Raw genomic sequence first — 20,110 nt, 5'->3', positions numbered from 1 at the left:
ACATTAAAAGAAGATGGAATTGATGAAAAGTTTAATTAATTAGAAGACATTTATAATCACGACTTTATTACCTTCTCTACAGTTATTGAAAATTCAGTAAATATTAAATACGTTAACTTAATATCATATTATATTATAACTCAAATAAACAAAATAAAAAATAATATAACCTACAAACTAAGAGTTTGACATTTTCATTTTTTAAGAAAATGTTTGCCGTGCCATGAGAAATGATGATTGATTAAACAATGATAATAAACAAAAATACTTTAAAAAGATATGTAAAGTATTTTAACAATAATCGCATCGAAATTATATTCATTACACTAGGATATCATGTTTTTTTTATAAATTCTTCCGTATTAATTAAAAACAGTTTTTGTTAAATTACGCTATTCTTGTTGTTCAGTAATTATCCTTAGGCTGCAAAGAAAGTTCGACAAATATATGTTTTATAGTCTTAATTTGCAAAAGCATTTTAAGTTCAAGAAAAGTATTATTTTGTGTGGTTTATACAGAATATTTTGTTTTTATGAAAAAACTGAATGTTATCATTGTCTTTATTTTGCAAGGTGAAAAATACATGAATCGTAAAAAAAAACATTTGGTCTTTTATCTGTCAAACTGTCAAAACTATACCGCGACAAAACGATTTCATTTATGTTTACATTTTAGTTTTAATGTTTTTAAACTTTTGTAAATTAATGTCTCTTAATATTGAGTTTAATGTTTTATGACCTATGATAATATAAATTGACGAAATAATGGTAGTTTGTAAGTTTTTCCAACAAGGCTACTGCCGTTATGGACAAAACTGCAGATTTGAACATATTTATGGCTCCAAATATTCATATCATGGTTTGTACTATTATAATTTAGTTTTCATTCTATAAAATATTCGTGGTTTTTCGTATGCGCAATGTAAGGAATTACTTGTATATCCTCTAAGGTCTGAGCTAGAAATAACGTGTCTATAGCAAATTAGCCAACATGTATGAAATGCTTCTTCTTTTTATTAGTAATTGCCCTATTATTTCTTGCTAACATTTACCTTATCATTATATATTATTGTTTTCAGCCAATCCTCCCGCCCAAACAGCACCAGCACAGTCAAATATTGTGACAGATGAACAATTAGTCAACCAAGTGAAATCTGATATCCAAGCAGCACTAAAGGGCGGGCAATGGATTCTATCCAGTTACGCACCCTTCAAAGAGAAACCAGGATATCCAGGCTTGTCAGATTTGTCACCTGAAGAAGCAAGGTTATTCATGTATGAAGCTAAAGCAAATAATAGTGTAGAACAAGCAGTAAGTAGATCAAGTAATAAGTTTATTGTCAACTAGCTGTCGCCTGCGACACCATCCGCACGGAACTAAATAAAAACGTAATAAGTAGATTATCTGTTCTTCCAGACTCTACCTCTGTACTAAAAATCATCAAGATCGGTTCAGCCGTTCCGGAGATATCTTCAAACATCCATCCATCCACTAATAGGAAACGGCTAAAACACTCACATACATTAAGCCATTTCCTATATTTGTGTTACTTAAACTTAAATCTATTAAACTGAACATACAAATTTGAATTTAATTTGGAGATTGAATAGATGTGCAATATTTTAAAGTATTTTTTTTCTTTAGGTGGTCTACTTTGACAATCTCTACAAGGAATCAAGATATAAATATGAACAATTACTTCAACCAACAGTAAATATAATAAAAATTTTAAGGAGCATTTACAAAGGAGAGACTGTAACACCTCCTCAAGCATCATTCGGTTCTTCAAATAATGCTTCATCTTTATTTAGAAGTGCTTTAAGTAATACAAATACATCTGTATTCAATCAGACAACAAATCAAAGTGTATTCGGTCCAAATACACAAACAGCTGCGAAGTCAATTTTCGCGGAAGCCAACCAAGCTACATTCGGTCCGACGAATACAAACATTTTTGCAACAAATGAAACAGTACCAAAGTCATTATTTGCACAAGAAACTCAAAAGATCTTTGGACCAACGCCTACGAATAATCCTGTTAATATTTTCGCGAGTGCTACACAAAATATTTTTGGGCCAACGGAATCAGTTGGACAAAATGTATTTGCAAGTCAACCATCCGTAAATGTTTTTCAAAAACCTGATCAGCCGAGTGATGTTTTCGAAAGGAAGGAGCCACAAAATGTTTTTAGTAATGTATTTGAACAGAATTCTAATACTATTGATAATATTTATAGCAAATTAGAAGATTTGTCTAACGATGAGTTAGAAGCTTTTAAGAGTAACGAATTTAAACTAGGTTTCATACCAGAATTGCCACCTCCTAAAGAGTTGTGTTTTTGAACAATTTTTAAATAAGTTAATAGCTGCAAATTATGTAAATAATCTTTTTAAGTTTGCTAAACAAATCATATAATTGTACTGTAATTTTTAACGATTCTTTTAATTGATTGTAAGAAATAGTAAAAATATGCGAAATCTTACATTAACCGTTGGTTTCCGAGACCAACATAAAACATATCCCTGTCATTAACTTTGACAAAACAGTGATAATAATATGTTTTAAATGCGGATTATGGTGTCAAAAACCTACGGTAAGTTTTATTTACTTTTTAGATAAAATTTTTGAAACAATAAAAATTAATCATAATGAGTATTAAAGTTTTTTTTAGATATTTGGTTAAATAAAATATAAATAAATTATGTAATTTAAAACTCGTTTAATTTCCTTAAAATTATATTCTTACAAAAAAAAAGTATTAATTAATGGTCAATCTCTCCGAGATATATCTGCTTGTCACTAGATGCTGAGAGAACAATGGGCTCGGTCTGGTGGAAGTCGACAGCATTAACTGAACCATTATGTCCTGGAAGTTTGTACAGCACGCGGCGTGATGTCGTGTCCCAGATGTACAGGAAACGGTCAGATGATCCTGCCGCAACCTATAAAATTTTTTTTTTGCTTTCAAATGCTATATTTTCTAATCAGGGGTTAAGCACTTGACTTGCAATGCAAGTCCTGGGTTCAAATCCCGATATATACCAATGTTTTTCGATTTACATATGTACATTTATCTGACGTTTTTATGATGAAGGAAAACATCGTGATGCTGCACATATCTGAGAAGAAATTCAAATATATGTGTGAAGTCAACCCGCACTTGGCTGTGGTTGACTATGGCCTAGTCACCTAACTTGGGGAGGCTCGGCCCTCGGTGAGCACGTATAGTGAGCTGATGATGATGAAATGCTGTATTTTACAATAAGACTGCGGCATACATATAAATTTTGGACTGATGCTCATTTCAATGGTGATAATAAATGAGCAAAGGTTTTGAAATTATGTTAAATATAATTGTTATAAATTAAATATTGCTACGATAAGGTGTGCTACATCGTACAATTCAAAACTACCACCATCCATTTATTATTTACTTTAACACTAAATGACAATTTAAGTAACCAAATAACTAAGGCAGGAAATATGTCCTTAGATGGCTTAATATTCCAGTTTATGGCAATTTTGTGTTAAAAATTATAACTGAAGATAGTACATCAACAAAATACCTTAGAGCCATCAGAAGACCAGGCACATCTCAGTAGATTCCTTTCAAAGTTATGCTGATGACCCGACATGAGTTTGACACAACGCTCCGCGGGCGCGAACGGTCTTACGTCCCAGATGCGAATGGTGCCATCCATTGCGTTTGACAATAGATATGATCCATCATAGGATAGTGATAAACCTGAATAAAGTTGGATATGTTCAAAGGTGGATCTTTGCTAGAGAAGACGTTTAGAAATTACAGATTTTAACAAATTCACAACCACTACTTTTTAATAAGATCCTAAATTACTGTTCGTAAGAAACGGGATTCTTACCACGATTAGGCTGAGCTCCCGATATTTCGGCACAGTTGCATGCGCCATGTTCACGGGTTGACTGGTGTTGTGCGGTAGTGTAAAAAATGTTAAAGATAGCCGAATCGGTCTACCTTCTTTCTGATTCGGCGACCACTACCACTGTCCGCGTTCTCACTGCACCTTAAGTCCGCACTCCCGTTTCTTACGAACAGTATATTAGTAAAAATCACGAAAGTTTGACTGAAGACTGAAAATATTTACAAATATACCTGTAATAGTATCTGTGTGTCCTTTTATTTTGTAAGATATCTGATTACTTCTGATGTCCCACACTTTGACCACATTATCCAAACCGCCTGATATAATCTTTTCAGCTGTATCATTAAACAGAACCGAGGTAACCGGGTAGCCATTGTCAAATGAGGCGATAGGATTCCTTTTTCTTGCATCCCATAATTTAATAGTATTATCATCAGATGCCGAGACCAATAATTCAGGACCTCTTCTCGCTCCTAGAAAATTTAATGTGTACATATTAAAAATATGGTTCTCCTGTGAAATGTGCAACGTAATGTATTTTTCTTTTTTAGTTTCCATAAGAGACCTTAACACATCCAATGCTGCTATAATTCTCAGGTACTAAAATGAACTAGGGACTAGTTGTTGGTATGTGTTAAACTGTTTCATTTCAGAATCTACAAGGAAAATGCCTCACATTTAAGTATCTAAATCATAAGAACACATAAAAAGCAAATTGAATAATTTTTCATTATACTTGATTACATATTTGTATGTGAAAATAATTCACCTGAAACACTGTTAACAAAGTTGGAATGTCCTTTTAATTTCTTAATCCTAGTGCCGGTGGGCACATCCCAGACAGCCACAGTATTGTCTGTGGCACAAGTGTACAGGTGAGATCCATCGGGAGAGAAGCAGAGCTCCATTATAGCTCCCGTGTGGCCCTTCATCACCATTACATTCTCACACTGACCATAGACATTCCACAGAACTGAAATATATAAATTTCTTTTTGATAAATACAATTCAATTTATAGCTAATGATGTCGTTTTAGCTAATATTAACAATAACATATCTCTTATATACAGTTTTTTGAAAATAAACAGTGTAAATTAAAGATTATAAGCATATATATGGGGTTAACTGTTACGTTTTCCAACTAACATTGTTATGATTTCTGTAAATTCATATACTCACATATTTGTCTGTCAAATCCTGCTGATGCCAAGTGCTTGCCTTCAGGATGAAACTTGGCCGTAAAAATCTCTCCTTGATGTCCTTCTAATAACATTATAGGTGCATATAGGTTGGACGTTCTTGGTACCTAAAAAATTTTAAATACTTTATCATCAGATAGTAATGAAATGTAAATATAATTAAGGTGACTGATTTTTTATGATTAAATTGAAAATAAGATAGTGAATAACTTTGATTTTCAAAATAATACGAACATTAGAGGTTACAACAGCTTTTTCTCTCGTTCCCACCACTGAAATTTCGTGGCGGATTTTTTTTGCAGGTACCATTGAATAATCATCTGCTTTTCGTTTTATCTCCATTTCAGGCATTTTTAAATGTTATTTTTTGTAAAATCTGGGAAAGTAAACTAACAAATTATTTGTTTTGACAGATTGACAGACAGGCATAGACAAGTAGCTTTTCTAATGTTACCAGAATAAAACAAAACTATTAAAAAAAAAATGTAGGCTAGCAACACTGAACACAAGTTTACAAAACGAAATGTCAGTCAAATGTCATTAGTCTGAAATGCACAATTTCAAAATGTTAAGGATTTTGAAAACTGAAAGAATTAATTAATTTGTAAATAAATATGTGGACATTTACATACAAATCATGGAAAAATTACAACTTACTCTAGCTATAATCAAACCGCATGCTGTGAAAAATCCAGTCGCGGTTTCATATATAAGAAATGTTATAAGAAATAGGTTTGTGGTTGTGAGGACGAGAAGAGTTATTCTTGATGCCAACAAAGCGGGTGATTTTTACCAGGAACATGAAGGAAAATTCTTTTTTAATCGTTTAGTAACTTTCATGGCCAGGTAATATTTCAACAAAGTTCTATTTAATTCAAAGTTAGTATGTAGCAAACAGTGAGAAATATTTCACAATCTTTAGAAACCGAAAACCGGTAATTGCGATTTTTGTACAATTTTTAATAAGAACGTAGGTAAATTTCTTCCAATCACAAAATGTGAATAATACATATATACAGCCATTATCCTACATGATGAGCAAAATATATTTTATATTTCAGTGGAAATATAGACTTGCATGTCATAGCTCACAAAAACGCCATAGAGTTATGGAGGAAAATGCTAGGTCCCACCAAAGTATATAAAGCACAATTTCAAGAACCCTACAGTTTGCGAGGCATGTTTGGGATATCTGACACAAGAAATGTAGCTCATGGATCAGGTAATACTTGTTGAACATGCCATGATCAACCAGATTTTGCAGAATTCATCCAACGTAAATGTAATGTATACTTGAAGAGTATTAACTTTTGTTATATTTGGTTAAAATATGGTTTGGTCTGTCTACCTTCTTTAAATAAATAGTTGTAATGTAACTCATGTGGTCGAGTACTCAAATAGTGGTTTCATCATCATCAGCTCACTATACATCCCCACGGAGCCTACCCTAACTTAGGGGTGATTAGGCCAGTCAACCATGCTGGCCAAGTGCGGGTTGGTTAACTTCACACATATCATTCTTTCTTCTCAGATATATGCAGGTTGCATCATGATGTTTTCCTTCACCGTAAGAACGTCGGATAAATGTACATATGTAAATCGAAACTCGAAAAAACACATTGGTACATGACGGGATTCGAACCCAGGACCTGCAGATTGCAAGTCAAGTGCTTAACCCCTGAGCCACCGACGCTAGTGAAATAGTGACCTACGAAATATTGCTTTAAATTAATTAATTACTAGATATAAATTTTTAAGGTTGCTTAATTAATTCGTTTTAATTTACTTTATTTTAAAGTATTGAAATTTAAATGATTTAACATTTCAGATTCAACAATATCGGCAGAACGGGAGATCAAATTCTTCTTTCCAGACTTTTCATTTTACGAATGGCACAACAATGATGAATTAAGATACAGAAAGGGACAAATTATTTTTAACAAACATCTCTTTCAACATGTTAGAAAATTGTAGTTTATTTTACAGCTGAATAGTACAAAGTTAATTTGTGACAATTTTGTGATAATTTACCAATAAATATTATAGATATATAATATCTACTAAATAGTTAGTTTTTGAATTTTTTTTAATTCCCTGTTATTGGTGAAGTTTTGTTTATGTGGATTTGTAAATCTATATATATAAAAGAAAGTCGTGTTAGTTACACTATTTATAACTCAAGAACGGCTGAATCGATTTGACTGAAAATTGATGGCCAGGTAGCTTAGAACCAGGAAACGGATATAGGATAATTTTTACCCCGTTTTCTATTTTTTATTCCGCGCGGACGGAGTCGCGGGTAAAAGCTAGTTTGGTATAATAAACTTATTTCTCATTGATTTAACATGAACCACTTATTGAAGGGTGTGAAAAGTAAGGTTTTATTAACATTGTTATTAATAAATGCAATGTATAGGAACAATAAAACCTTTTCTTATACTTTCATTCAATTTCATAGACATCTAATAAAATCCTTTGATATACTGTGGTACTAAGTTGTCACAGTATATTATATTAACTTTATATGTATTAAAAAATATATACAAACATTATAAAATGTAAATTGCATAAAACATGTATTTAAAATTCCAAAACACTGTACACCATATAAACAAATTTCATTATATTAATTACAAGGAATCATTTAAGATACAATCATTAATACTAAATTACAAATAACCTTACGTATTCCACAAGAATTTACAATTAAATATTTAAACTATAATACTGGCTGGATTGAATTTGAGATCTTAGAACATGTGCTATATTTGGCAAATCTACCTAAAGTCAAGCACACCGTAATAGGAAATGTTTTAAGTTGGATTTTGAAAGAAAAAAATGATCGAAAGATTGCAGTCAATTAAACCAAGATTATTTTGATTAAAATTGAGGTTATTCTCCAATTTTAACGTAGACCTTTGGTCTGGAGAACACCTTTATGCCCTCTTCGAGCTTTGCGAGTTGCTTTTCCAACTCCATTTTTCTGTTTCTCATCCGTAGTGTGTCCGTCTTCACTGGCATTTTGTTTAGTTCACTTACGAGTTCTGCAAAGCCTGAAAAATATACACTATTAAGAATAGATCACCATTTTGCAGAAAATTATAATGAGAGAAACAACAACTTGTTTTGCTTCAATAAAATGCACTCATTCACATTCGCAAACCAAGATTTTAATTACAAAGTATTGATGTATTAAACATGTAAAATACAAACTATTTCTAAGCATCCTCAATGTCTCCTTCCTTTCCGTGTCAGGCAACGGGACGTGGCCGGGCGGGCAAGTGGAGGAGTCATCAGCCTTGGCACCTTCTATTTCCTTAGGCCCTTGCTCTTTGCGGTCACGTAAATACTTCGGTAAAACTCCTTTCTGGTAACCTGAAAGTTGAAGAATTAATTTATTTATTTCAATTTTTAAATTGCTGCAATGAAACAGGATTTTTTTTGTTAAGTAATAAACTCTACAACTGTAAAAGAAAATTAGTCCTGAATTATTAAAAAAAGAAGAAAAAAACAAATAAGTAAGTGTGGGAAGGAGAGATAAAGTGAGGGTGGTGTTTTAGTTTTATTGTATTGTTATAGATACCAGTTGGTAAGTATGGATCTTTTCCTTTTCTCTCAAGGATAGCATTTAAGCGACTATGAGTCTTATCCATGTCCAACCCTTCATCACCAGATCGGTATATATTCTTCGGACTTGGGGATGATCTCCTGTTTCTAGCTGAATCTCCACTTGCATTGGCTTTGTTGTCATTGTCATCAAAGTCTTGTTTTGGATACAGCACTGTTAGTTTTGTACTTTCATTTAATTTATGTGCAAGATTTGACTCAATAGTTTGACAACCAATGTCCCTCAGACGACCAGATGAATTAGAATCATCATCTTCATTTTCATCGGGGCTATCATTTTTTACTACAGTTTTATTTCTCAATTCTTTCCGTTTCAAAAATTCAGCCATGTCGCCTTTTTTAATGCGAATATCGGGATGCCTTCTTCGTGAAATTGGTGAATCTTTGGGTACAGCAAGTGACGGTTTGCTTCTACTTGATGATGTTGGCTTAATGTTTAAATTATTGTCCGCAGACGCGGTCATTTTCCGCGGCTGCTGGACCTTTTTTACAGCCAACTCTTGCTCTCGGGGCGATTTACCCTGAAGAAATTTAAGTTGCTTCATGTTTTCTTTGATAAAGTTTCTTTTCTGTTCCTTTTCTGAAAACAACAGCATGGATGTAAAATATATTAGAAAGGGGCAGAAAACAACTTTTCCTTTATTTATATTATTAATACTGCATTTCAAATATCATTGAGGTCGTGCTATACTAGACACAATTTAAAACGTTCAAATAAACGATTTTTTTGACACTTACTGGGCTCTGGGAATATACCTTTCAAAGTATACATTGTTAGTAAACAATAGGAACTAGCCACAGTCTAGTTACTGTATATTTACACTCGTTATTTAACGGTCATTTTAATAAAATCAACTGATTAAACTAAATTATTTAACATTTTTTGCACATCAAATATTCTGCAATTAAAAACTGTCACTTTTGTATTTGGCGTTCTGTTTTAATGTCAAGTTTCTTTTTCAAATATTTGTCAAATAAAAAACCATAGCTAATATTACCGGCCACGGTTTCTTCTTCTAAAATGTTGAAGAACGGTAGGATACAAAATAGTAATGTTGTGCAAAGCTTTTGTTTATTCAAGCTCAGTATTACAGTAAACACACTGATAAACTTATCAATTTTTGATAACCATGAATCTAATTTAGGTATCTGAACTGATTAAAGATAAATTAATAGTAGTAGTTTCGTCAAACTTACTTCGATATATCTGAATAAAAAAATGTAGGTAAAGGAAAAAAATCGTTTAATTGAGTAGGATTACATTTTTTTTATTTTGCAAATGGTTTGTTACGGTTTAGGTTACAGCGATCAGCGATTGATTTATACTGTTTATACTCTTTGTCCTTTTTATGAAGTTTGAACTTTATGACACGGGAAAAACTGTTTGGCTGTTACACATTCAATTTATAAAATAAAATTAATTATGTCCACTATTAGTAGGACATTTATTAATAAAAGTAAGTACACACTAACAAGGAGGGGTAAAAAATTATCTCTTTTCGAGGATTCTAAGATTATTACAGCGTTACCAAAGGATATACCGGAGAGGACTTGGTAAATCAACTTTCGTTCATGTTTATGAAATTTACAGTGTTTCTGTTCAAAATATTTATTTTATGTATCCAACGCGAGGCATGCTTTTCGTTTTCAAGACCGAAAATTACGTACTCATCCGAGTAATTTTATTTTTTCATAAGTATTTATGTATTCTTTTTTATCACGCATTACGAATAGGGCAGAAATTTTTCAAAAAGAGGAAAAGGATTTGATGATATATGATATTCGAGAGGAAATATTCGAAACAGCTTTGAACATCTGTTACCAGAACTATATGAAGAAGCAAAATGTCACATTCACCGTACATTGTGCTGTCAAAGCATGGCTTAAGATCATCGATTGGTATGATCCATAGAAACATTTATTTCTTAAAAAAAATCATGTCATTAATAATGGTATCTTGAACTGTCTTCAAATGGTGATTTACCATAATTTGTCTTTCCGTATTATCCAATAATGGGTACTCTTTGAAGAACAAATTATAGCTGATTCAATGATTTTAAAATCACAGCCGTATTGTTGTCGATGGTTTTTGATCATCTATTAGTTGGAACTATGATCTTGTAAAGGATATTTGGTTTAATTGTAGGTGTTAGTTAGCCTTATTAAAGAATCTTTGTAGGTATTTTTATCGCCACGATCCAGGCGAAGAAGTGAGTGCTTCGCCTGCTTGTTTCATACCGAAGCGCGAGGCCTCCTGGCAGCCCGATGAGCCTCCAGAGCCTTCGCCCCGCGACCCTTTCTGTCGACAGAAGCTTGTTGTGTTGGAAGATGAAACTCAGGATATACCTAAAGAAGGATTTAGTATTACTTCTTTGGACTACCCGGTTATAGAAGAAATACCAGAAGAATGCCGGTAAAATATATTTTGAATTAGGTTAGGTTTAGGTAAAATAGTGTTAATCTGTATATCTATACATTATACATATTAAAAAATTGATTGTCTGTATACAACAGCGAAAAAAATTCACATTTCGTATACAATTTTTGAGATTTTAGTCTGTCTGTCCGCAAGGCCGCGTTTAATCTCGGGAACGGCTGGACTGATATTGGCGGGACTTTGACGGGAAGGTACTATGTAGTACTTTTTTCTGCGCTGACGAAGTCGCGGGCGACCACTAGTATACAAGGATGAATTAGCCTACTGAATATTCTCGTGATCCAGGTCATGTAGACAAAATGAAATTTTAAATACAAGTTTGGTGTAGTTGACAATTTCACTACTTTTCTACTTTTTTAAATATGGAAAAGATTATTTTTTGGAGTTCGAAAATAATCCATTGCCGAAACAATTTATTTAACGTCTCTAAAATTAATGTTATTCACCACGGAGTGGTTAAAAATATTAGATATTTATTTTTTTCTGTTTGACATAAAGGTTTCCTGGAAAAGTGAACATACAGATGGAGGAAGAAGACATGAGTAGTGAAGCGGGAGGATCCCAGGACTACGATGTATCCTATCAAAGTTATCCATCTCTATACAATTATTCAGTGGCGGTACTATCATATAAGTTTAAAGTCTAATCATGGCTTATCTAATTCTAGAATTCTTTAAGATAAAATTAGTGAATAGAGTTTCGATTTTCCCTTTTAAAACCTTGGAAACGCCACTGAATTTATTTTACTATCTATTTAATTATTAATACTTTAGATTAAAACGCAATTTTTTGAAGCAACAAAATATGCGTGTACACTTACGAATTTATAATTTCTTTGCTAGTGGCTTAATGGTCTGAAGTATAAACATAATAAAGTTTACGGTTTCCTTATAGAGCAGCACTACTTCAGTTTTTACTTCCGAAGACAATTTAGTGGCGGAGAGTGAAGTGTTACAAAAAGTTACGGATTATAGCAGCGATAAAGCATTGAAAGCTGATTCACCGAAGGTATGTTGGTGTACTGACGTTAACTTCGAGTAAATTAGTAAGCAGTGAAGCATTCAAAGAAGGTGACCAATAACTGGGTGGTTTACCTCTTACATTCACAAAAATGTTGATAATCTCGTGTTTTTAATTTTTTTATTAATATATATCCCAATCGTACCTTATCAGTGCTGGAATGTCTGAATCAAACAATTTTTCATTCCTTACCCTCCCATATTTTTTACAAAAACAATGATAAAAGAATTACGGTTTTTGATATTGGATACTTTGCTACAAAATGAAGTTTTGTAGCTTTATTGGCTAGTATATTAACTACTTTATTAATAAATGATCCAACCATAAATTAGTTTAACATGTTGTTCAGAAGAAACTATCCCGCGTGGCACAGTCGTCTGTGACAATGGGCAGCGCGGAGGCATCTGTCAAATCTTCGCATTCCCGTCGCCAGCCCTTCATACAGCCGTTTGCGCCGAGGTACATATTGTTTTAAATACATATGAGCATAATCCGCACCTTGACGTCCCAAAAAGTCTATGGTTTTAAGCTAATACTATTTAATGATTTTTTTTCTTTCATTTTAATGTTGTATAGCAGTCAGTCAACTCGCTCGCGGGCCACTCTGCCTCCTCTATCCACCAGCTCTCAATCACGGCTCAGTATTATCTCCGACTGTCGCCTCAGGAACTTGAGGTATGAGTGTTTTATGGTCGGTTTAAAATATAGATATAATAATAATGTTGAATGTATTTAAACCTCTTAACATAGTTTGACTTTGCGATAGTTACCTAAGGTTCCAAGCTACGCAAAAGAAAATATGAATATTCCTTTCGTCATTCATACTTTTGGTAACATCCTAGATATTTTCAACCGGTATTGACAGCTTATAGTCTTATTAGCTGTCGCCCGCGACTCCGTCCGCGCGCAGTTAAAAAAAACTTAATAGGGGTATGAAAAATATATGTTGGCCGATTCTCAGACCTACTCAATATGCTCACAAAATTTCATGAGAATCGGTCAAGCCGTTTCGGAGGAGTACGGGAACGAAAACTATGACACGAGAATTTTATATATTAGATATAAATTATAAATACTTAATATTTTGAATAAAAAGAATATCTTTGTTTAAAATCAAGTAACATTTAGTCGAGCGTAATAATAAACCCCTGCCCATTCTTTGGGCAGACCCATTCTAACCTATTACAAAACACACCTCTATTTAAGACGAGTGGGAACCATAGAGTACAATAATCACAAAGCACAGATTATAAACACGTGCAATTCAACAATAGGGCAGTTGTCAAGGGAAACGGTGACCTGATATAGGGAAAAAAGTGTTTTATAGATGCGGTGCGTTGACCTCCGTTCGTGTCTTTGTCTTCCTTTCTGTTTAAATCTTATGGTAAATGAAATCAATGAGATGCGGAGAGAGAGTTGAAGAAACTTGAAAAAGTTGAAAAAACTTTTATCAATGCATTATGCCTCTTGCATTTGCTTAAGTATTGTATTTTATGTATCTTTTTTTAAGGAGTTGCATGAAAGTCGTTGGTATCGTTTTGGTCGTATATTTATTTAAAAATATGCCCCCCGCAATAAATTGTGTAGGTGCAACATGAAATAAAGAAAAGTCAAGCGGCATTTTTGTAACAGCTGCAATTCTTTACAATTTATTGTATTTTATATCATAACGTAATTAATAAAATAAAATTGTCCTCTTTTGCAATACGGCTCAAGGCACGTGTTCATTTTTCTTTGCATTCTGTTATTATTTGATTTTCAAAGGCAGAAAAAATTGGATCTTTGCCAGTTTTAAAAAAGTAAAAAGTGCTGTAGTCTTAAGAACGTATTAAAAAACTGCAGCATTTTTGTAAAGTTCGCTTTGCTGTCAAATGTGACACCGGAGTCGTAAAGGTCGAAACTATTAAGGGAATGAGCAATTCTAATTAATAGAAAGCGAATCCGAGCGGCGTCAGCATTAAAAACAAAATGGCGCCGGAAGGGTTGGCGCGCTTTTGTCCCGCTAAAAGCCTTTGTCTGTAATATCTGTGATGGATGACGGCGCGAACGGCGCGAACGACTGTTTTCATTTGTCGGAGTGTGTGCATTGGTTTATATGACAGTTCTTTTGTTTTACTGCGGCCGTTTCTCGAAGCGTAAACCTAATGATTCCGTCGTCGCCATGATTGATATTTATTGTTCTCAAATTTGTTGACGCCATTTTATATTTCAGTTGGTGTATTCAGTAGAAGTTATTCGACTGTCGATTGTCTATGGCACAATGAGAGAGGTGAAGCACAAAATATTGTTAATAAGCAATATTAGTTGGTTTTTAGTATTAAACCTTTTTCTTAAAACCTTCTTACACGAATACAAAAAAGAGAGGTTATGATGTTCCATCGTTTGTAAGTGTTAATTGATTGGTTAATCCGACCAGTCTACGTAATAACTACGGTGTAGCTACGTAGCTCCACCGTGATTGATGTGTTGCGCCTTAAACCAAAAAAGTGTAAAAACAGCTAAGTACGAAGGTTAAAAAAACAAACGTTTCAGAGATCATGATTTAAATATAATTTTGTGTGTTATTTCATACAAATTATTTCTAAGATTCAATTCCATGTACCACGAGTTCGTGTAATGGAATGACGGCTCATCGTATCAAATATCATTGAGAAATACGTATTTGGCGGTTGATTTAAAATTCCATTTGAAATGTAACCTCGCTACGGTCGTTTATTCTTAAATTCAATTTAGCGTAGAGCTGTTCGTTGACTCCGGAATAGAGCCTTGAGCGATTTAAATTTCAAAATTTAATTTTACAATTTATAAAGTGCCTTATATGACAGTCCTTAAATCGAATAGATTTCTTTAATGGTTCTGAAAAGTGAATTTTAAATCCATAAAGAATAGTTTATGTGACATAAGACATGGTTATTTAGAGGCACCAAACTTGAATGTAGTCCTGTCTAACAATCACTAAAATGACAATCCATGCTTTTTAAAACAAATTAGAAATCACGTAATAGCAAGCGTATCACATTCTCAAAGGCCGGCAACGCATCTGCGATCCCTCTGGTATTGCAGATGTCCATGGGCGTCGATGAACACCTTGGTGTTCCCGCTGCTCGTTTGCCCCTTCTCTTATAAAAAAAATCAATCTTAACTAACCTGATCTCTCTCATAAAATTCTTATTCATTAAACCTATTCTTTCTATCAGTAACCAACTGTCATGGAATTTTTTTTGAATAGGTACCTACCTCAATACTTATCATTCCGAAATAGTACTTATTTAATCACTAAAGTTTGTACCTTTTTGCTCTAACATGCCATTTTTTATGTTAAATTTATACATTATTGCTCAATATGATAAATTTTGGATTATAAATGTCCAACGTACGTGTGTCACATTGCACCAGTTGTTGACCGGGAAATTTGAAGGTGACTTGCAAATACGAACCTGATCACAATTAGGGTTGTCAATATTGAACGCATGTTGGATCACGTAATCTAAACGGGGTACCGTTCCTTTGGTGATCCCGGAGCTTCTGCACGTCGCACTAGTGGAACATCACGAGATGGTCAACTGTTCGTAATCCGAAGTAGGGTAACTTTATGAAGATTTTCCGTCGAAAAACAAAAAACAACGGTGAATATAACGAGATAGGACCTGAGTAAAAAAAAAACGACATTTACCCTTCGTCCCTAGATGTTGAAACAAAGTGAGATGAAGCGTGATAAGTTTTTTTACACACGCGAATAAGCTCCATGCAAATTCGAAAAGTTCCATAAATACCCAAAGTGGCAGCCCTAATCAAAATCCACATGTATAATTCCTACCACTTGATATACAGCGACTGAAAAACAAATTGTCTTTGTATCGAAGGGTATCGAGCCGGATAATGTATAATATGTAATGAATTAACATCTCTTTGAGATTTATTATTTATTTATGTGAATCCATTATTTCTAACTAGCTACCGCACATAGAGTTTTTTATTACTCACTAAGGGAGCTGCTAATTGTAGGTTTTAGGCCCTAAATGTGGCTGTAAGTTTTACTTAACGTAAGGTTAACTTTTAAGACTCACATTGTATCTTAACAACTAAATTAAGAAATTAAGTCACGTGCACAGTGTCCCCGTTGGGGTAGGGCGTAATTAGGTGACCGCCCAGGGCGTTTGATAAAAAAGGGGCGCCACAGGTCTGCGTATTACACAATCAAAAAAAGAGGAAGACGTAGAAATCTCACCCAGGGTGTTTGTATAGCTAAAATTAAAGCTGTTAATGCATGTGCAACAAATGGACCGACCTCTGACGTGCGATATTAGGCATATCGCACGTCAGTGCTTTTCCTATACTCGTATAAACATTAAAGATGCATTGACAAACACAATGACGCGCGAACAAGATAACGACATTGTGACAAACAATTTTTTCAGCCAGCAACCTTCACATGGAGTAAACAATATTCTAATATATCTAGAACCCTCGGTCGCCTGTTTACAATACTGTTTAGTATTTCAGTATAATTTTATAAAAAAACAATTGATTTAATATTGTTTGCTTCTGGTGTAAAACTACTTCTGGCTACAAGCCACATTTCAAGATATATTTACGTATATCTCATAAATGGATTACTAGATTGTTTCATTCGTAGTTATGTAGTAATTAAAACGATGCTTATATGTATAACCTGATCAGGAATATAAAAAACCTTGCCATATTACGGAAAAATATGGAACTAATTTCTTCGCGTACGTTAAAAGTGATGTAATAAAAAAGCCCCCATGCCAGGATTTTAATATTTTTGATTAGGTTGTAAAAATTACATTTACTTAATATGTTATGAATTATCTTAAAGTAAAAAGATATTTATTTAAAAAGGTAAGACTCTTTTTAAATTAATTTATTTTTACGTGTATTTTATTCGATTTTTATCAATCAATTAATAAAAATTAAGATTATTGAATAGTGCTTGGTTTTTATAACTTTTATAATATTAAGTAAATTATTTATTTATTCCAGGTGTTGTTATATAGAATTACTAAATACTTAATATTAATATATGTATATTATCTATTTATACCAAAATATATATCTATTATTCGAAGATTCGAATAAAAATTACATTCGAAGATTCGATTCCATGGCAACCGGAGACTCAAATATTTAGGAATCAACTGCTTATTCAAAATTCATGAGCCGCGCCCCATCAAATATATTAAAATTCGGACAATGGCTTTTGATGGGTAATATTATACAGCATGCTCGCTAGCGCATAATCGCTGTCATATTATACAGGTTAAAGGGGGATTCGAACCTGCGACCGTGAGGATATCGGGCAATCACCCGATGTCAATGACATTGAGTCGGAAGGGTCTGGAAACTTCGAGAGACTCAACAGTGGGTAGGACAAATTGAATTGGTATACATTTTGGGTTAGCTCAAGTCTTAAAATAGTAAATACAAGGTTACAGGCATCATATTTGTATGCGAGAGTGATCACTAAGGGTTTGTTTAAGTAACTATTAAAGGACTCTGAGCGTTGCAGTAGAAAATATTAGGAAAAACGTTGAAGAATCTCTTTTGTAAATCCTAAATCTTCTTTAATTAGCAAAAGAATGAATGACGAACTAATAAATAAATCTAAAGTATGCATTAAGAGTCACATTTCTTTTTTGTAAGTTGCAGCGTAATAATGTTAAAAGGATTATTGTGACATATGTGAAAAGTTCACAAAATCTTTGTAGTACAACTATTATGATTTTGCACGTGTTGACATGAATTTCAGTTTAACAATAAACAACTCTATTACAGAGTCATATGATTAAAAATAACTTAATATGTAAAAAATCAGATGAGGGTGCGGGATTTTCTTTGTGCGGTTCCTGGTTCCCAGTCCCCGGTTCTCGGTTTTGTCCTGTTTGATGATCGTTTGGTTGAAGTTTAACGAACCCGAATGTAAGGGCGGAGTGAATGAATTGGGAGTTTCGGGGACAATTTAATGGACTTCCTAGAAATTGCGACTAGTTGTTCGGTTAGAATGGTGACATATTGCAGTGTAATATGATTTAGTTTTTCATTTAGGTATGAGTATGTTCGCGTAATGATAGTAATTTAACTTAACAAAAAAATAAATCAGATGTAAGAAACAATGACATTTTACAGATTAATACAAAATTTGCACTTGAATATTGTATTTATATAAACTTATGTGAAATTTATGGGCTAAACAAAAATAACGGAAATTATAGGAGATGAGCTTTTATACTAGAGTTGATCAAATTAAATAAACTATGTTTTATTACACTTTAGTGTAATAACACCCTAACTTTTCCATCAACTAAGCGAGCGATACGACACTAAAAATGAAGCTTGCGTTGAAAATATTACGATTTAGATACCTTTATTTCTTTGAATCTCTTTCAACTTTCACTTATTATCATCGACTGAGTGCATCTTGAATTAAACAAGTTTAAACATATTAGGAAATCTCATGCGCTTTTCGCGTCCTTTGAGGCCATTGTTTAAATATTATTTGTTTTTTGTTTTGATAATTGGTTTCATGAAGTTTTTATATTTTACAGGTTGGACACACAATTCGAGGTGGGCTCCGAGAAAGTGGATTTATCATCCGTGGAAAATGTCAAACGGAAATAATCATGCTAAAGTTGGCTGAAAGTTATTTTCAGTAGTTTGCATTTTAACTTAGGACTTGATATGTCGGGTTTTATTTAATGCATTGACATTAAGGAACTTCTCCTTAACATATTAATGTTATTAATAAATAATAAAGACTGATAACTTTGGTATTTTTAATCATTTTTTACAATTATATTAAAGTGAATTCGCTTACGCTAGACTGTTTCTGAACCCGGGAAAGTATGCATAGTTTCATTATTATTTTTATCTCTGCCTAACTCTCTGGGTTACGGGCGTAGGTTATGTTGTTGTTTTTATATTTTAGTCGTTTTTTTAAACATTTTCTTCGTATAATTTTTTTTTAATATTTCCTACTTTAATGTTAGTCCTGAAGCCGATGTTGGCGGCCATTTTGTTAACATATCCCTGGGTAATATCTTCAGTGACATTTACATGATTATGCGCATACTGAGCGTCAATAAAACAGATTATAATATAGCGGCCGTATAAAATTGTCGTCGTTTGTGACAGCGCGATATTGGATCTGTAATGTGACAGAAAAAAATTACAAGAATGTACTTGAAATCTACAAAATACTATGTGCTAGATTAATCTAAAATATGATTGTTAACATTTATATTTCATAGACTATAAATTATATCGTTTGACCATAGATTTTGAGTAGCGATTTGTTACTTTTTATAAATAGTTTGGTTTATGTTATGTGGCTTTAACACAGAGAAAAGATATGTTGTTACAGGATTCGATGATCAAACATAACTCGTCTATGATGACGCAAGTTTAAAATTGTAATGATAGCGTTGTAGTTTTAAAAATGTCTATGGTATATAGTGACCATAGATAATTTAGGGATTATCAGTCATGATGGTATATTTCCGAGCCAGCTCAGGTGTCGTATTGAAGAATCAGTAGATGTGTCGTTTGGGAGTGACACCGCTCGTTTGGTTGCTACGTGGGGCCGTAGCGATGGATGATGCGGACTTTGCATTTTTTTCGTAGGTATGTTATGTAGGTTGACAATAAAATAGGATGGATATTTTACAGAGCACAATTAGGCTAATGTTTTGATGATATTTAAAGCTTATGACATGAAATGAATTAAATATAAATCGAACATACAAATAATTAACTGCAAATTATTTATCCGTTCCTTCTATTTATTCGAATTAAGACTGACAAGTATTTGTTTGATATATCCTGTTATTTTAGGAAATATCTGCAGTTGTGTAAAAGCGTGGACACCCTATACGATTGATGCTTAACTATGACGTCACGTCGCAT

General features: G+C 33.2%; 5 protein-coding genes across 6 annotated transcripts; 3 read left to right on the top strand and 2 right to left on the bottom strand.

Annotated features, from left to right (window-relative positions):
• The first annotated feature begins 651 nt into the window (after positions 1-651).
• LOC106713177 (nucleoporin NUP42) lies at positions 652-2,500 on the top strand. Of its 2 annotated transcripts, XM_014505894.2 has the most exons (4): positions 652-712; positions 745-858; positions 1,079-1,311; positions 1,645-2,500. In XM_014505894.2, exons 2-4 carry the CDS (start codon positions 765-767, stop codon positions 2,341-2,343), a joined length of 1,026 nt encoding a protein of 341 aa, XP_014361380.2. In that variant the 5' UTR covers positions 652-712; positions 745-764; the 3' UTR covers positions 2,344-2,500. The 2 variants fall into 2 exon arrangements, with proteins under 2 accessions (XP_014361380.2, XP_045537255.1); XM_045681299.1 differs by having other exon boundaries at positions 652-858.
• A 221-nt stretch (positions 2,501-2,721) lies between these two features.
• Positions 2,722-5,517, bottom strand: LOC106713171 (U5 small nuclear ribonucleoprotein 40 kDa protein). Its single transcript, XM_014505888.2, has 6 exons — positions 5,338-5,517; positions 5,084-5,210; positions 4,673-4,876; positions 4,134-4,376; positions 3,568-3,746; positions 2,722-2,943 (listed from the first exon to the last, which is right to left on the bottom strand). Exons 1-6 carry the CDS (start codon positions 5,452-5,454, stop codon positions 2,764-2,766), a joined length of 1,050 nt encoding a protein of 349 aa, XP_014361374.2. The 5' UTR covers positions 5,455-5,517; the 3' UTR covers positions 2,722-2,763.
• Positions 5,518-5,682: 165 nt separating this feature from the next.
• On the top strand, positions 5,683-7,086 carry LOC106713198 (nucleoside diphosphate kinase 6). The gene is made up of 3 exons (XM_014505917.2): positions 5,683-5,949; positions 6,165-6,325; positions 6,932-7,086. The coding sequence occupies exons 1-3, from the start codon at positions 5,741-5,743 to the stop codon at positions 7,075-7,077; spliced, it is 516 nt and encodes a 171-aa protein (XP_014361403.2). The 5' UTR covers positions 5,683-5,740; the 3' UTR covers positions 7,078-7,086.
• Positions 7,087-7,836: 750 nt separating this feature from the next.
• On the bottom strand, positions 7,837-9,657 carry LOC106713192. The gene is made up of 4 exons (XM_014505911.2): positions 9,469-9,657; positions 8,687-9,310; positions 8,317-8,478; positions 7,837-8,156 (listed from the first exon to the last, which is right to left on the bottom strand). Exons 1-4 carry the CDS (start codon positions 9,500-9,502, stop codon positions 7,996-7,998), a joined length of 981 nt encoding a protein of 326 aa, XP_014361397.1. The 5' UTR covers positions 9,503-9,657; the 3' UTR covers positions 7,837-7,995.
• A 496-nt stretch (positions 9,658-10,153) lies between these two features.
• LOC106713110 lies at positions 10,154-18,901 on the top strand. Its single transcript, XM_045681388.1, has 8 exons — positions 10,154-10,284; positions 10,465-10,629; positions 10,910-11,143; positions 11,666-11,786; positions 12,062-12,175; positions 12,537-12,646; positions 12,764-12,862; positions 18,754-18,901. The coding sequence occupies exons 1-8, from the start codon at positions 10,154-10,156 to the stop codon at positions 18,824-18,826; spliced, it is 1,047 nt and encodes a 348-aa protein (XP_045537344.1). The 3' UTR covers positions 18,827-18,901.
• The last annotated feature ends 1,209 nt before the right edge of the window (positions 18,902-20,110 follow it).

The sequence above is a fragment of the Papilio machaon genome, chromosome 15, assembly GCF_912999745.1.
Source record: "Papilio machaon chromosome 15, ilPapMach1.1, whole genome shotgun sequence".
In the NCBI taxonomy this organism is placed as follows: Eukaryota; Metazoa; Arthropoda; class Insecta; order Lepidoptera; family Papilionidae; genus Papilio; species Papilio machaon.
Note: the sequence above shows the minus strand (reverse complement) of the source record. Positions and strands in the feature narration are given on the sequence as shown.

Excerpts from the sequence above, each read along its gene's own strand:
- LOC106713177 (XM_014505894.2), top strand. The coding sequence starts at position 765 with ATGGTAGTTTGTAAGTTTTTCCAACAAGGCTACTGCCGTTATGGACAA. Across the intron at positions 859-1,078 it reads CTCCAAATATTCATATCATG|CCAATCCTCCCGCCCAAACA; the intron begins GTTTGTACTATT and ends TATTGTTTTCAG. Across the intron at positions 1,312-1,644 it reads ATAATAGTGTAGAACAAGCA|GTGGTCTACTTTGACAATCT; the intron begins GTAAGTAGATCA and ends TTTTTTCTTTAG.
- LOC106713171 (XM_014505888.2), bottom strand. The coding sequence starts at position 5,454 with ATGCCTGAAATGGAGATAAAACGAAAAGCAGATGATTATTCAATGGTA. Across the intron at positions 4,877-5,083 it reads AGGATTTGACAGACAAATAT|TTCTGTGGAATGTCTATGGT; the intron begins GTGAGTATATGA and ends TATATATTTCAG. Across the intron at positions 3,747-4,133 it reads ACACACAGATACTATTACAG|GTTTATCACTATCCTATGAT; the intron begins GTATATTTGTAA and ends AACTTTATTCAG.
- LOC106713198 (XM_014505917.2), top strand. The coding sequence starts at position 5,741 with ATGGAAAAATTACAACTTACTCTAGCTATAATCAAACCGCATGCTGTG. Across the intron at positions 5,950-6,164 it reads TTAGTAACTTTCATGGCCAG|TGGAAATATAGACTTGCATG; the intron begins GTAATATTTCAA and ends TTTATATTTCAG. Across the intron at positions 6,326-6,931 it reads AAATGTAGCTCATGGATCAG|ATTCAACAATATCGGCAGAA; the intron begins GTAATACTTGTT and ends TTAACATTTCAG.
- LOC106713192 (XM_014505911.2), bottom strand. The coding sequence starts at position 9,502 with ATGTATACTTTGAAAGGTATATTCCCAGAGCCCA. Across the intron at positions 8,479-8,686 it reads AGATCCATACTTACCAACTG|GTTACCAGAAAGGAGTTTTA; the intron begins GTATCTATAACA and ends TTCAACTTTCAG. Across the intron at positions 8,157-8,316 it reads ATTGAGGATGCTTAGAAATA|GCTTTGCAGAACTCGTAAGT; the intron begins GTTTGTATTTTA and ends TATATTTTTCAG.
- LOC106713110 (XM_045681388.1), top strand. The coding sequence starts at position 10,154 with ATGTCCACTATTAGTAGGACATTTATTAATAAAAGTAAGTACACACTA. Across the intron at positions 11,787-12,061 it reads TATACAATTATTCAGTGGCG|AGCAGCACTACTTCAGTTTT; the intron begins GTACTATCATAT and ends GTTTCCTTATAG. Across the intron at positions 12,176-12,536 it reads TGAAAGCTGATTCACCGAAG|AAGAAACTATCCCGCGTGGC; the intron begins GTATGTTGGTGT and ends CATGTTGTTCAG.